The sequence below is a fragment of the Theropithecus gelada genome, chromosome 11 (genome assembly GCF_003255815.1).
Source record: "Theropithecus gelada isolate Dixy chromosome 11, Tgel_1.0, whole genome shotgun sequence".
NCBI lineage: Eukaryota > Metazoa > Chordata > Mammalia > Primates > Cercopithecidae > Theropithecus > Theropithecus gelada.
Window position 1 is genome coordinate 3,701,272 of NC_037679.1, and position 16,940 is coordinate 3,718,211.

The 16,940-nt window shown below is 37.9% G+C and overlaps 1 protein-coding gene across 6 annotated transcripts in view; it reads right to left on the reverse strand.

The window, feature by feature from the left end:
- NELL2 (neural EGFL like 2) overlaps nucleotides 1-16,940 on the reverse strand; it is a 418,610-nt gene that overhangs the window by 167,569 nt on the left and 234,101 nt on the right. For all 6 annotated transcript variants that reach the window (XM_025401114.1, XM_025401113.1, XM_025401116.1 and 3 more), the window contains one exon: nucleotides 7,907-8,032. In XM_025401114.1, the coding sequence (XP_025256899.1) occupies nucleotides 7,907-8,032 (126 nt within the window). The remainder of the gene's footprint in view (nucleotides 1-7,906; nucleotides 8,033-16,940) is intronic.

Below are 16,940 nucleotides of genomic sequence, written 5' to 3' on the forward strand. Positions count from 1 at the left end.
CTGGGATAATAGAAGCAATCAAAATCAGTAGAAAGTATATGGAGCATGCATCAGGATAGTGTCATTTGAGGGACCCTAAGGAATTTTCTCTGCTGCCTCTGCTGAGGCCTGTAATTTTATCATTGGAGAATCATTCACCTAGGTTAAGTTAAAATCTGGGTTTTGATAGAAGAAAGGAGACAGAAGAACTTAGTGGTGAGTGGGACTTAAAACGGGGTCCTTTTTGTGGCCAAATGACCATGAAAGGACATTGGGGAACACAAGAAGTAACAGAAGGTATCCCTATACAAGGCCTAAAGGAAATTCAAAGGGGAACAGGGAAAGTTAAAAGGAAAATATGCATCTTACAATTTTAATTGGGTGACTCTAAAGCAGGATTTCCCAACCTTGGGACTATTGACATTTTGGGCCATGTAAATCTTTTTGTAGGGTGGGGACCTAGCTGTCCTGTGCCAGATATCTTGTAAAGGATGAAGATTAATCAGTCATCTGAAAGGTAACCAGAGAAAAATTTCCATTGAAGGGGTCCCAAGGAAATAAAACATTTCCTTAAGCAGATAGCTAGCCTAATAATATTACAGGATGCTTAGTTGCATCCCTAGCATCTACCTACCAGATCCCAGTAGTAACCCCTTCCCACATAGTTGTGATAACTAAAAATATCTCCAGATATTTTCAAGTATCCTTTGTCAGGTGGGAATGCACAATTGACAACCACTACCCTAAAGGATCAATTTAGTCCCTAGGCTGGGACAAGAGAATTTTCCATCCCTTCTACCCATCCATCCTTCCCATTCTCCTATTCCCACTCTAAAGAACTACATAACATAGAGCTCATCAACACAAAAGAAGAATCGGAATTCCTTTTTCATTGCAGTAGAGAGCAGAGAGAAATGTGAGGAAGATCTGAAATGAGTGCCTCTTCATTCAGATCTTTACCCCAAATTCTTGATTCTCTTACAGGTAGTTAGACAGGCATGAGTGGGGCAGGAGAGGGTTCTCCTCCACTCACCGGGAATGTCAGGTGATGGTTTGGCAATTATCACATTGCTCTGTAAAAGTGATGAATTGGCAGCCAGCACCAGGGAAAGGCCATTTCCTGAGGGTCCACATGTGTCTCACTAAAGGGTTAACTGAATGCAGATGCCAGGGAGAAGCAACTTCCCTGGCATGTACATTAAGAGACAAAATGAAACCCACAGCAAATATCATACTGAATGGGCAAAAGCTGGAAGCATTTCCTTTGAAAACTGGCACAAGACAGGGATGCCCTCTCTCACCACTCCTATTCAACATAGTATTGAAAGTTCTGGCCAGGGCAATCAGGCAAGAGAAAGAAATAAAGGGTATTCAATTAGGAAAAGAGGAAGTCAAATTGTCCCTGTTTGCAGATGTCATGATTGTATATTTAGAAAACCCCATCGTCTCAGCCCAAAATCTCCTTCAGCTGATAAGCAACTTCAGCAAACTCGCAGGATACAAAATCAATGTAGAAAAGTCACTAGCATTCTTATACAACAATAACAGACAAACAGAGAGCCAAATCATGAGTGAACTCCCATTCACAATAGCTTCAAGGAGAATAAAGTACCTAGGAATCCAGCTTACAAGGGATGTGAAGGAACCTCTTCAAGGAGAACTACAAACCACTGCTCAATGAAATGAAAGAGGACACAAACAAATGGAAGAGCATTCCATGCTCATGGACAGGAAGAATCAATATTGTGAAAATGGCCATACTGCCCAAGGTAATTTAATAGATTCAATGCCATCCCTATTAAGTTACCAATGACTTTCTTCACAGAATTGGAAAAAACTACTTTAAAGTTCATATGGAACCAAAAAAGAGCCCACATTGCCAAGAGAGTCCTAAGCCAAAAAAACAAAGCTGGAGGCATCATGCTACCTGACTTCAAACTATACTGCAAGGCTACAGTAACGAAGCAGCATGATACCGTTACCACAAGAGAGATATAGACCAATGGAACAGAACAGAGCCCTCAGGAATAACACCACACATCTACAACCAACTGATCTTTGACAGACCTGATAAAAACAAGAAATGGGGAAAGGATTCCCTATTTAATAAATGGTGCTGGGAAAACTGGCTTGCCATATGTAGAAAGCTGAAACAGGATCCCTTCCTTACATCTTATACAAAAATTAATTCAAGATGGATTAGAGACTAAAATGTTAGACCTAAAACCATAAAAACCCTAGAAGAAACCCTAGGCAATACCATTCAGGACACAGGCATGGGCAAGGACTTCATGTCTAAAACACCAAAAGCAACGGCAACAAAAGCCAAAATTGACAAATGGGATCTAATTAAACTAAAGAGCTTCTGCACAGCAAAAGAAACTACCATCAGAGTGAACAGGCAGCCTACAGAATGGGAGAAAATTTTTGCAATCTACTCATTTGACAATGGGCTAATATCCAGAACCTACAAAGAACTCAAACAAATTTACAAGAAAAAAAACAAACAACCCCATCAAAAAGTGGGCAAAGGATATGAACAGACACTTCTCAAAAGAAGACATTTATGCAGCCAACAGACACAGGAAAAAATGCTCATCATCACTGGCCATCAGAGAAATGCAAATCAAAACCACAATGAGATACCATCTCACACCAGTTAGAACGACGATTATTAAAATGTCAGGAAACAACAGGTGCTGGAGAGGATGTGGAGAAATAGGAACACTTTTACACTGTTGGTGGGATTGTAAACTAGTTCAATCATTGTGGAAGACAGTGTGGCAATTCCTCAAGGATATAGAACTAGAAATACCATTTGACCCAGCCATCCCATTACTGGGTATATACCCAAAGGATTATAAATCATGATGCTATAAAGATACATGCACACGTATGTTTATTGCGGCACTATTCACAATAGCAAAGACTTGGAACCAATCCAAATGTCCATCAATGACAGACTGGATTAAGAAAATGTGGCACATATACACCATGGAATACTATGCAGCCATAAGAAAGGATGAGTTCCTGTCCTTTATAGGGACATGGATGCAGCTGGAAACCATCATTTTCAGCAAACCATCACAAGAACAGAAAACCAAACACCGCATGTTCTCCCTCATAGGTGGGAATTGAACAATGAGAACACTTGGACACAGGAAGGGGAACATCACACAATGGGGCCTGTTGTGGGGTGGGGGGAGGGGGGAGGGGGGGCGGAGGGGGGAGGGGGGGCGGAGGGGGGAGGGGGGAGGGGGAGGGAGAGGGGGGAGGGAGGAGGGATAGCATTAGGAGATATACCTAGTGTAAATGACAAGCTAATGGGTGCAGCCCACCAACATGGCACATATATACATATGTAACAAACCTGCATGTTGTGCACATGTACTCTAGAACTTAAAGTATAATTAAAAAAAAAAAAGAGACAAAATGTCATAGTATGACTTTCCAGGGGCATTGCACTGGAAAAAGGAAGAAAGCCTCAGATGAGCATGCACACAACTTCCTAAACACACTGTGCATGCTCACTGCCCAAGCACAAGGAGGGCACTGCACAAGTGCAAGGAGGGCACTGCACATGCAGGCAGCCCATCCTATGGGAAAGGGGTGCAACACATTGGAGGTGGGCCAGCCTATAAAGTCCTAGGATCAAGGTTAAACACAACACTTGTCCTTTGGGTCACCCATCTGGGACTCTTCTTTCAAGTGTATTTTCTTTCTTGCTGTAACACTTTTTAATAAACTTTCATTCCTGCTCTGAAATTTGCCTCAGTCTCTTTTTCTGCCTTATGCCCCTCAATCCTCAGTTGAATTCTTTCTTCTGAGAAAGCAAGCAGTGAGGTTGTTGCAGAACTGTAGGAATTCACCACCAGTAACTCGAGTATCTTCCACCAGTAACATAGTGATGTGTGACTCAGATATTCGCCACTGGTAACAATTCCATCTTTATTTCTAGAGATGTTTCATGCTTTTTCCATTAGTCAAGGCCAGTTCCAAGAAGAGATTACCAGTAAAACTCAAGAAGATCTACCCAATTTAATGAATGCTTATGTGAGTGAACCAAAAAGCCATTAATCCACATAAGTAATCAAGAAACTTTGTTATGCATAAACAAAATAGGTTACCTTTGCAGATATCCTGAAGAATGGGCCTCAAGCATCTTGGCTCATGTTTTCCCTTCCATTCCCTTCCCTTTTCCATTTCTTTTCCTCTTTTCCCTTCCATTTTTTTCTCTTCTCTATTTCCCTCTCTCTGTTCTCCCTTCCCTTCTTCTTCCCCCTTCCTTTCCTTTATCTCTTCTCTCTCCCTCCTGCTCCTCTTCCTCTCTCTCTGTCTCTCTCTCTCTCTCTCTCTTCCCTTCTGATACCCAGTATTTTTTCTATAGGAACAGGAAAGGATGTAAAGAGAAAGGATGTAAAGAGAGAAATTATGAAGCATTAATTAGAAAAACTAATAACACCTTCACTGGAAGGAAAATTATATTAATGAGTTTAGAAGAGCAAAAACAAATGCATCATTTGTGCAAATGGTGCAACTGAGTCATTTCCACAATTTTGGAATAGAGTCAGAGGCCCAGAAAATGGTGATTCATATTTATTCCACTAACTTCTGATTTAGGGTCATTATTATATGATCTGTAGTGTAAAAATTTCTCTTGGAATTGAAGCCAATTAACTTAAATAACCTATAAAGACAGCAGTTTAAATACTGAACATAATGTATTGAATAGTGTGTTTCTACATAAAATATGAATCACTTCCCTTTATTTTTGTATGGCTGCAAATTAGACAAACAGTGAATAGTATAAGAGTTACAATAAAAAGGTTCATATTCTAGCCCCCTTTGCTTCTCACTATATGTTTAACTATGGATAAAGCAATCTCTCTGAGCCTTGGTTTCTTCATTTGTGAAACTTAGGGGATTTAACCTGATTATCTGTAATAATTCTTCCATCTCCAAAATTTTATGAACATGAGGAAAATCTAACTCAAATCATCTGAAACTGAAAGAAAAAAATATGCAATTTGACCAACTTGCATATGTAATATGTATGCCAGAGCTACTAGGTTAAAAAAATAAAGCAGGAAAAGGCTTCCTTATTGATCAAAGCTCTTCATTATTAAGTAATGTGTATTGCTCTTGGAATCTTCTTCAAATTAGAATGTCTATGATTAATTTCCACATGGGATAAGCAACTTTGAGAGTCTTCTGGAAGTATCTGTTGTTCTGTTAGCAAGGGGCTCATTAACAGGAAAGAGGGGCAGGGATACAGAAGCAAAACAAACATGGAATTCCAAGAGCTTGGTCACAAACATCAGGGACCGGCTCTGCAGTGATGGCTTGACATTCATTCTGGAAAGTCTTCTACTACAAGTATGTGGGTGTCTATTACTAAAATTTAGAAAAAAATAAATCTCAATCTTTTATAAGATAAATAAAGTCCTACTCTGATCTAATGGGAGCTCTCAAAAAGGAACAGGCTAGAAACCTTTGGCCACAAGGCAAAGTCCCATTAGGGGAGTAATTTCTTTAAGACTTTTGTACAGACCCTAATATCAAAGTGTGGGGGAACCAATCCCAGGACATAAAATGTAAACATGTATTTCCTTTACAGAAATCTGGAATATGTGTTAGTCCTCTATGACCTAACATTAAAAAAAGTTTTGGCAATATTCACCTGACTCTGGACTAAAAATAAAATCGACTTATATTCTCTCTAAAAAAAAATCCAAGTTTTGTGTTCATAGACCTAGTCATAATAGAGTGGAAATTTAAGGGCAAGAAAGTTTCTCCTCTTTAAGTGACAGCATAGAAATAGTGGTGTTAGTTGAAAATGCTAGTGCCTCATTAAAGAAATACATTTTATCATCTGCCAGATCCTGAGCTTTGTGGCTTTTGTTCCTTAGGCACAAAAAAATCACAGTCTGAATAGCATTTCTTAAAATGATTTTCTACTCCCTTCACATTCCTACAAAGGAATAGTTCATTTATATCATTAGATACTTGGAAATGGTAAGGGAAAATTCCTCCCAAGTAGTCAAAAACAAACATTAATTTGTAGGATTTTATTTGGAAGGAAAGTGCACTGGTAGAGGTGAAGCCAAAGGCAGAAGATTCTCTGTAAATATATGAAAGCTAACCTATTCCTTGGATTTATATCCAACAGACTCAGAATGGAAATGAATCTCTTAAAAATATCCTGCCCTGCAGAAACACTCCTTACTCAACAGTAGGCCAACCTATGTCCCATGTCCTTTCACTTAAAACTTCTAACACTACTTTAAGAATATAAGAAAAACAAAAAGAATCATTAGGAAATATAAAAATGCACAAAGCTTTTCAAGTCTATAATATCCAAGAATCAGTGGACTCCCCTGAAATTGCTAGCACTAATTTTTAATAAGCACACCTTGAAATATATGCATTCTAAGATGCAGTGGTTTTATCTTAGCTTTCTTGTTAAAGATTAAGTGGAAATTCAGATTTATTGGTATTATCAGTAGTATAGTAAATGATATTTTCCATTTATTTATTATAAGTTGTTCTTTTATATTCTTTTTATGCTGAAAAGCATCTCTGTGGTCCTACTTCAAGACACTCTTCCACTCAATGTACTTAAATTTTGTCTAAAAAATGGAGAATTGTTTCCATAATTTGGAAATGTTTAGGATGAACTGATAAAAAAGATAGGAATTTGTAAATCCATCAGCATTTTTATATTAAATATCTTCTACCTTCAGGATATCTTCAGTTATTTTCCATAAATTGGGAAGTCACTTCTCATTATTTTTGAATGGCATCATTTTGTTTTTATAAATACTACATTTGAATTTAGAGGAAGATCCTTCCCTGTGATAAGGTTATCAATTAGCAGACAGTATGGACACTATAATGAAGACTTAGCAGCGGACAACTGAAAAAAAGACAAAATGATACTTCTATTATAGATTCATATTTTTACTAGGGAGGATTATGGAGTCTCCCTGAAAACATCTAGGTTTTGTTTATACCTGCATCTGATAAAGATTGGAGGTAGAGAAATAGGTGACAAGAATAACATTTTTGGGTGCTCTCCAGTTTTATGGTTCTACCTGTCTTTCTAAAATATGTTATTTTGTTTCTTCTATTTAAAAATATAGAGATGGAAAGAAATGTTCTGTTTCACACCAACATTTCCTCAAATCCTATAGTATTCAAGCTACTCTTCTAGCACCATGTTTTGTTTTGTTTTTGCATATTCTACAGGTAAAAAGCTATAGAATAAAAGGAATACACTGTATTACCTCAAGCCAGGACCAATTTCAGACACTACTAACACAATATCCCTAACAAGACTTTGGATGATACTGAATGAGTGGTATTTCATACAATAAAAAATATAGAAAACTTATTTGATGTAGTTCTCAATTGTATTTCTCAGACGTGTGAAGAAACTCAATTATCTTTAATAGTCCCATATCCTAGAACTCTAAAAATCTCTAAACTCTAAAAATGTGGGAAAAAATCACATTATTTATGCTATTATTTTTCTATTCAAAAATCTATCATCATATATCCTTTAGGGCTTGTTTCTCAGATTGACCATAGTATTTCACACAAGTTTTGAATAGTGTGTTTGAATAGTGTGTTTCTACATAATACTACATAATACTACATAATACATAAATACTAAGTATAAATGTAGCATATACTGATTTTCTAGGGCTTTTATCTTCCAAATTGGAGTATATGTTTATCCAGAGCAAGCAGGTGTTTTTTTTTTCTTTAGAATAGATAAAGAAATAACTGCCAAATCAAGATATGATTTTGCTTACTTTTTGTTGTATTTATGGTACACTTATCAAAAAAAATGAGAGTCAAAGAAATTTTTAAAAGTAAACTTAAGATATAAAAAGATTTTATTTCACGAATAGCCACCATTTACCTGTACATGAATAATCATCAATTCTGATGTATCCAGTTTTGCAGATGCACATAAAAGAACCCGGGGTGTTGACACACATAGTATTTTCACGACAGTAATGGCGCCCTTCAGCACACTCATCGATGTCTGCGAAGAAAAACAGGACAAAGAGGTCAACAGTGGGTAATATTCCGGAGCTCCTATATTATTTTCTTTGGCAGGGAGAGGGAAATATTTACTAAATGAATAGCATTTCAAAAAAGCATTCATGATATCTCCTTTGCTAGGAGTGTTTAATGTTCCAATGACAAAAATTAAGAGTTTTTTTTTTCCAACAGCTCTTCTTGGAGTTATGAAGAAGTCTGTCTGTTTTAACTTGCATCATCTAAATATCTTTTGAAATTTTCAGCACATTCATCTGCCTATGCTTGATAAAATGAATCAGAATGCAAAGATTGGGCTGCCTTAGTGTCTAGCAATCTTCAATCACAGAGCCTGCCACATATTATTGTTTGATTCACCAGCTATTTGGTACAGTAGAGCAGACCCTGAAAGAGGTAAATAAAGTGTTCGAAATAAACCAGAATTGTAACAATTTCACTTAAAGACATGAAGTCAATTGCATGAGCTTATTAGAGATAAAAGTAGACATACAGCTATCCCAATAAGTATACAAACACAGATAAAGTTACAATAGAGACCTGATATAGATGAGAAGTTACAAAATAGTAAAATCAGATATTATATTGAAGATCTTACATGGTAATTCACACACCAAGTTATGAGTATGTATAACGACTTCTGGATGCTAACCCATAAGAAGCACTGCTACTAATTGTGAAGAATGTGAATTTTCACAATGAAACTGTCTTCATTTGACAGCATCTCTCTGTATAGAATACAAATCATTTTACAAGTATTTAAGGGCCTTAATGCATTGGTCAGACAAGGAATTTCCCATCCAGAAGTCTGCATTCTCAAATCCTTCTGATGATTCCACAAAGTAGCACTGAATTCATTTATACTGTTAACAGAAATGGATCAACTATAAGAGATGGATAGGTGACACACCACTACAGGGGCCATGTCATTTGTGTAAGCCCAACTATGTTCCCAGTCCTGAGAATGTCAAAAGAAATAATTGGCATAATCTAGGAATCTATATTTTAGAACTGTAGGGTTCTTATCATTCATCTGAGTTAACTATTTATTTTACAGAGGGAAAAACCTGAGTCCTAGAGAAATTCAATTTTCTATTCAATTCCATGGACAACATAATAAATTCTAAACTTCTTATCTGAACCTACAAAACGTTTCCTGGTTTGGTCTTTACTTTTCCAATTTCACATCTGATGATCTCACTCCCTTCTCCCCTCTCAGTGTTCTGGCCACATAGTTTCTAACCTACCTGCTCTTTCTTATCTGTCGTCCTTTATATATACTGTTCTCTCTACTTATAAGTGCTACTCCTTCTCTCCCTGACACCATCCCAGTGGATCTTGTTTACTGGTAGATTCATCCTTCAAGAATCTATTTAAATGTCCTTCCTACAAAAACTTCCCTAATGAACTAAAATACTCCCAATGCAGTGCTCCCTCAGGACTTTGTAAATGTTTCCATTATAGATGCATCAATTGTATTTTTATTAATTTTTATGAGTTTCTTTCTCCTGAACAAACCACATATTCCTCAAGGGTATAAATTATCTATTAGTGTTTCTTAACTTTGCCCATCATATTCATCTGGGATGTTAAAAACGAAAACAAAAAAAGACTGGTTCTTGGGCCAACTTCCAAAACCCCACTCCAAGTTCTAATTTAATTGTTCATGGTGGAACACATGCAATGATTTTTTAAAAAAATCTTCTCCATGATGAGTGTAATACAGGGGTCAGAAAAAAAAAAACCTCAGTAAAGGGACAGATAGTAAATTTTCTAGACTTTGGAAGTCATGGGCAACACATAAATTTAATGAACTTGGCAGTGTTGGAATAAAAGTTCATTGACAAAAATTGATGGTGAGCCAGCCATATTTGGCTCACAGGTCTAAAGTTGATGACTTCTGACCTAATGCATAGCCAAGGTTAGCAATCACCACTGAGCAGGGTGAGGATTCAAAATACTTACTAGAGGAGCCTGGTACTCATCTCTTTGACAGACAAGGATCATAACAGTGAGTAGATAGCCACATGTCAAATTGAGTTTCTAACAGATAACTCTGAAATTCAGCAGGGAAGTGTCAGAGAACCTTTGAGGCATGGGAGAGAGAAGTGAAGCAGTTGGCCCAGGCAAGATCAGCTCAAAGCCAGGAGGAACTATCTATTGTGGGGAAAAGGTAAGTGAAAGATCTGCAGGGGTCCACATTCCTACCACAGTCTCATATAATCCTAGCCACAAAAGACACCCTGTGCCCTCACAGGCCCTGAGCCTAGTATAGGAAGTTGCCTAGAATACGTAGGATGGCATTGTTCCATGTAGGGACCTATAAACCCCCCTGAGACCCAAGCAACTACAGCAATGGCGCCATTTTGAGAGTCTATCTCTCAAAAGATGATATCCTACCCTGGGGCCCAAAAACCCCTGCTTTTCTACATCCCTGGAGCACCACTGGCACCCCTTCATGTCCATCCAGAGGGCTATGCTGCCATAATACCAAATGGACCCAGCAACGCAACCAGGTCCCCAGCACTTTAGTCCACACAATGTCCTATACACTGGGGAATAGATGATACAGCACACTAAGGAAGCTGCCCCTGGGACAAAGGAAGCCAAAGCCTACCCTCCCCAGAAACTGAGAGCTGACTGCCCAGGGTCACTGCTAATGACAACAATCCTACCCTCTCCAGCAGCAGGGCTACCATGTACCTGTACTTGCCTTCAGGAGACCTCAAGACTGGCCATGTGCCCTCCTGGGGGCTGAGGATAGGCTTGTCCCACCCACTGCCCCTGCCATTAGCACCCAAATGCTTTATCCAGGGACCTGAGGATTGACCCATCCTACCCAGCACAGCCAGGGCCTAGGTGCACCATCATGGTGCTTGAGAGACCTGTCTTGCCTCCTGCCACCAATGCTGGTGCCCACGTGCACTATCACGAATCTGGAGATCATCCCACACTGCCCACTTGTGCTGGCCAGGAGCCTGGGTATGGGCTCGCCATGCCTGCTGCCACTGGAACATATACACACTATCCAGGGGCATTAAGGAGAGGCCTACCCTACCCACCATCAGTACTCACATGTACCTCTTAGGGAACCCAGAAACCAGCATGCCCAACCCACTGCCATCACCGTTAGTGCATGGGCATGTGGTTCAGAGACCTGAGGGTTGGAAAACTGCCACTAGTGCCACCATCCATGTCAGAAATGCTGTCTGAGTGATCAAGGACCCACTCAGTTGGCCCACCACTGCAACTACCAGAACCTGAGCATACTGCCCAGAGGCCCAAGAACAGGCCCACCCATATCTGCCACTGCTGGTGCTCATGTATGCCACTGAGGGCCCAAGGACTAGCCACACCCAGCCCACCAATGCACCACTGGTACCCAGGGACCAGCACACCTAGAATTCCCATTCCCAGCAAAGCATCACCAAAACCTCCACTAACAATCACAGCTTAAGTCACTGAGGAACTCATAGGCACCAATGACACTAATTATAGCATGATAAATCATACAGAGACTACAATATTGTGCCTACCCAGAATCAAAGCAACAGCATCTTACTAAACCGATAGTACAGACACATCTATAGAAAAAAGTCTTTCCCCACTAAAGCCAGCCCATAAAATTGGAAGGAGAGACTATTTCACCACATGCACAGACATCAACATAAAGACACAAGAAACACGAAAAAACAAAGAAACATGACATCTCTGAAGGAACATCATAATTATCAAGTAACAGATCCCAACATAAAGAAAATCTATAAAATGTCTAAAAAGGAATTCAAAAGAATGACATTAGAGAAACTCAGTGAAATACAAGAGAACACAGATAAACAACACAAAGAAATCAGGGAAACAAGTCATCATCTGAATAAGAAATTCAACAGAGATAGACGCCATAAAAAGAAAAAACCAGAAATCCTAGATGGGAATAATTGAATGAATAAAATAAAAAATATAATAGCTTCAACAACAGACTAGATCAAGGAGAAGAAGAAAGAATTTCTGAACTTAAAGACAGGGCTTTTGAAATAACTCAGACCAAAATCAAAAGAAATAAAACAGAATAAAAAGAATAAAATGAAATAAAGAAAGCCTAGGTGGCATACAGGAAACTATACAGTAACTAAAATTTGAATTTTGGGAGTTCCAGAAGGAGAAGAGATGAACAAATGCATCAAAAACTTATTTAACAAAACAACAGCTGAAAGATTCCCAACTCTTGCAAGTTATAAACATCCAGGCACATGAAGCTCAAATATTCCCAAATAGCTGCAATTCAACAAGGTCTTATTCAAGGCACATTGTAGTAAAACTGTCAAAAGTCAAACAGCAAGAACAAAGCATGAAGTCATATATAAGAGCATCCCTATCAGATAGGCCTGGAGAGAATGGAGTGATGTATTCAAAGTGCTGAAAAAGAAAAACAACAACTGGCAGCCAAGAATACTTTACCCAGAAAAGCTGTTCTTCAAAAATGAAGGGGAAAGAAATTCTTTCTCAGATGAGAAAATAATGAAAGAATTAATCATCATTATACCAGCCCTACAAAAAAATGTTTAAGGTAATCCTATATCTGGAAGTGAGAGAAAGATATCTACCATCATGAAAACACATGACAGTGTAAAACTCGCTGGTAGAGCAGATATACAAATGAGAAAGAGAAAGGAGTCAAATATTATCACTATTAAAAAACCCATCAAATTGTAAACAGCAAAAGAGGAAGAGGAAAGCATATGTAAGACAATCAGAAAATAATTAACAATATGACAGAAGTCCCCACCTATTAATAAAAACCTTGAAAGTAAATGGCTTAAATTCATCAATTAAAAGATATAAAACAGCTGAATGTATTAAAAAATAAGATGCAAGTACAAGAAACCAATTTCATCTATAAAGACACACATAGACTAAAAGAGAAGGGATGAAAAAAAAAATCCATCCAAATGAAAACCAAAAGTGTGAAGGATGCTTATATCAAAAATTGACTTCAAGTTAAAAAACATAAAAGGGGCAAAGTAGGTCAATATAGATGACAAAGGAATCAATTCAGTAGAAAGATATAACATTGTCATTGTATATGCACCCAACACAAGAGCACCCAGTTATATAAAGAAAATATTATTATAGCAAAAGAGAGAGACCCCAATATAATAATAGCTGTGAACTTCAACACCCTCGTTTTAGCACTGGGCAGACCATCTAGACAGAAAATCAACAAAGAAAGATCAGACTTAATCTGCTCTACATACTACATGGAGTTAACATTTACAGAAAATTTCACCCAATGGTGGCAGAATAAACATTCCTCTCGCTAACACAACGAAAGTTCTCCAGGATAGAACACAAGTTAGGCCACAAAACAGGTCTCAAAAATTTTCAAAAATTGAAACCATATCAAGTATCTTCTCAGAACACAATGGAATAAAACTAGAAATCAATAACAACAGAAATTCTGGAAATTGTACAAATACAGGGAAATTAAGCAACATGTTTCTGAGCAACCACTGGGCCAATATAGAAATTATGAAGAAAATAAAAAGCTTTCTTTAAACAAATGAAAATGAAAGCACAACACAGCAAAACCTATGGGATACTGTAAAAACAGTGCTAAGAGGGAAATTTATAGTAGTAAATGCCTACATCAAAAAGTAGAAATATTTCAAATAAACAATATAGCAATGCACCTCAAGGAACTGGAAAAGTGAGAACAAACCAAACACAAATTAGTAGAAGAAAAGAAATGACAAAGATCGGAGCAGAAACAAAACAGACTATTAGACAATACAAAGAATTAACAAAATGAAATGTAGGCTTTTTGAAAAGATAAAATAAATTGTTATATAGAATAACAAAGAATAAAAGAGAGAAGACCAAATAAGCAAAAACGGGGACCATGTAACTGATACCACAGAAATACAAAGGATCACAAAAGACTACTATTAATGGCTGCATGTTAATACATTTAAAAACTTAGAGGAAATGGATAAATTCCTGGACACATACAACCTACCAAGACTGAACCAGAAAGAAATAAAAAACCTGAACAGATCAATAGCAAGTAACAAGACTGGATCAGGAATAAAAAGTCTCCCAACAAAGAAAAGCCAAAGACCAAATGACTTTATTGCTCAATTATACCTAGCCCTTCTGAAAGCCGTAGCAGGAGTCCCCTGGACTTAAGCTTGTGAGCTAGAGAGGGTCCCATCAACAAGTCCATGTGTACAAAGACATGAACAATTTACCTGTGTGGATGAAAGAGCCAATTATAAGAAACAATTCAGTGGAAACACCCTGGTTATCAGAGAGAGGAATTACTTTGATCACACTGTTGCATTTCCTCAAACAAGAGTGGTTCCTGGTAAGAGATGCTAGTTCCAGGTACAGATAGGAAAGCAGCTTCAGTGTCTAGAGCAGGACAGTGAGTTCCAGCTGGGGCAAACGTTAATTACATCAAGCACCACACCTCCCTCCAAAGACAAAACAATATCCCATAGAACAGGGGTCCCCAACCCCGGGATGGCCAAACAGTACTAGTCCCTGATCTGCTAGGAAGTGGGTCGCACAGCAGGAAGTGAGCGGCAGGTGACTATTACTGCCTGAGCTCCTTCTCCTATCAGATTAGAGGTGGCATTAGATTCTCATAGGAGTGCAACCCCTATTGTGAACTGTGCATGAGAGGGATCTAGGTTGTGTGCTCCTTATAAGTATCTGACTAATGCCTGATGATCTGAGGCATAACAGTTTCAACCCAAAATCATTCTCAGAGCCCCCGCCCCTGGTTCCGTGGAAAAATTGTCTTCCATGAAACCAGTCCCTGGAGGCAAAAAGGTTGGGGACTACTACCATAGAAGTAGCCTACCCCAGCAGGAGTAGCTACCAAACCTGGTTAATTGAGCTCATAAGTATGTGTGAAACACCTCAGATCTCTCCCAAGAATACTTAAGAGATGGGAACTTTGATGGTACTAAAGTTCTGTGAGAGGAGATGGAGAAAAGAGCCAGTGAATTAGGATTATTTCTGTTAATGTGACCCTATTTACAGCCACAATGGTGGAAAATTTGATTTATAAACAAAAATGGAGATAATTGTGCAAGAGTAAATAGGCCTTCTAAAAACTGTCTCTCACTGTTCAGTGTTGGGTCTACATCCCAGAGGTTTAGGAGACAGTGACTTGTCCAATCTTCTATTATAGATGTTTCCCTTTTAAGCTATCATAGAGTCAGAGAAAACTCCATGTAGGATCATAAAGCAAAAACAAAAAGACTATTGAATATGAAACCTTTTAGGAACTCAATGATTTGGATCTCATAGACATATACGATTCATGACCAAGAGATCTAAAGTATCAGCCTATTAACTGGAGTGTTGTGAGACAGAGCGAAGTAAAAATAGCAAAAAATACCACCATAACACTGTAGATCTAATTGTCACTTGCTGTTTTTTGATTTCTCACACCCTGTCTTCAGAGGAAGAACTCCCCGAAGAGTTGCATTTATGTACTGAAATTGCAAAGTTACATAAATGTCATTTCCATTTACATGTACAGATATTCACAGGCATAAAAATGGCATGACTAAAAGGTAATCTGGTGGAAAATCACGTCAAATTTAGTTCAGGGTGTATTTTAGTTCCAAATCCCAATTCAAAAACCTAATATAAGTCAAATTCTCACAGTTCAGTTTCAATTCTCTACACATTCATTGAGTATATTCTATGTACAAAGGCATTTTATTGGATTTTCTGATGGCCCTATGGGGTAGAACCACAGTGACGACTGGATAGTATCGGGGTAGGATTTGACTCATTATGACTCTCTACTAACAAGAAAGAACTGCACAGGTTTTGATTAGGCTGCCAAGTAGAAATATTCTGACATGAGCTGGTTATGCTGTAGAGAATTAAACAAAGAGTGACCCATTGGACCACATGGCCCTTCACATCCCATCCAAAATTTATTACAGAGTTAAGGGCAAGACCCTGCCTTAAAAGGGCTTACAATCCAGGAAATGGGTGATGATCATCATCACTGTCATCCAGTTAGCTGCCTTCTATATTTGAAGCCAGCATTTCACAAGCAGCATTGCTTAAAGAGCAATATCTCTAATAGAGGTTCATGGTTCCTTGAAAACAAAATATTACATGGTCAAGTAAGTTTCAAGACGACTATATTACTATAGTTCTTCCTAGTTGCCTCCTAAACACTCATAATATACATAAGCTAATTATAAGCTCTGAGACACTTAAAAAAAAAAACTTCATTCATTTATTTAACAAGTATATAACGGGCATGCACTATGTTCCAAGTACTGCATTAGGTGACAAAGATAAATTCTAGCTGGAGAAAATAACATATATAAGATAACATTATAAAGTGATGCATACTATGTAACAGAAACATATACATTGTGCATTGAATAAGGAGCAACAGACTTTTTTAAAAACACAGTGCTTGTTTGTTCTGAGAACCCATTAATGCAGAACACATTTGGGAATTTATATCTGGTGATATAAATAATTTTCTGACTCTGCCCCCTCCTATCAACTTGAGAAACTGATAGTGAAATTAAAAATCCAAGATATATTTACATGAATAACAACATGAGTTCCTACATTGTAAGGGCCAAAAAACCCACACACATACACACACAAATCCTACAGGGACTGATATTCAGAGAAAGGTTAATGACTAACAGTAGAGATATCCAGGGAAAATATAATGGTGCGGCAGGGCTTGAAGCGGATTTTGAAGAAATCCACTCCACTTATAATGTAAGACCTCTTGTTATTTTGCTGCAGAAGGAGCAAAAACGAAATGTTCAGGAACAATAAGTAATCCATTTAATTAGAGTTTATTCAGGAAAATAATGAAAATACAATTATGGGAAAGG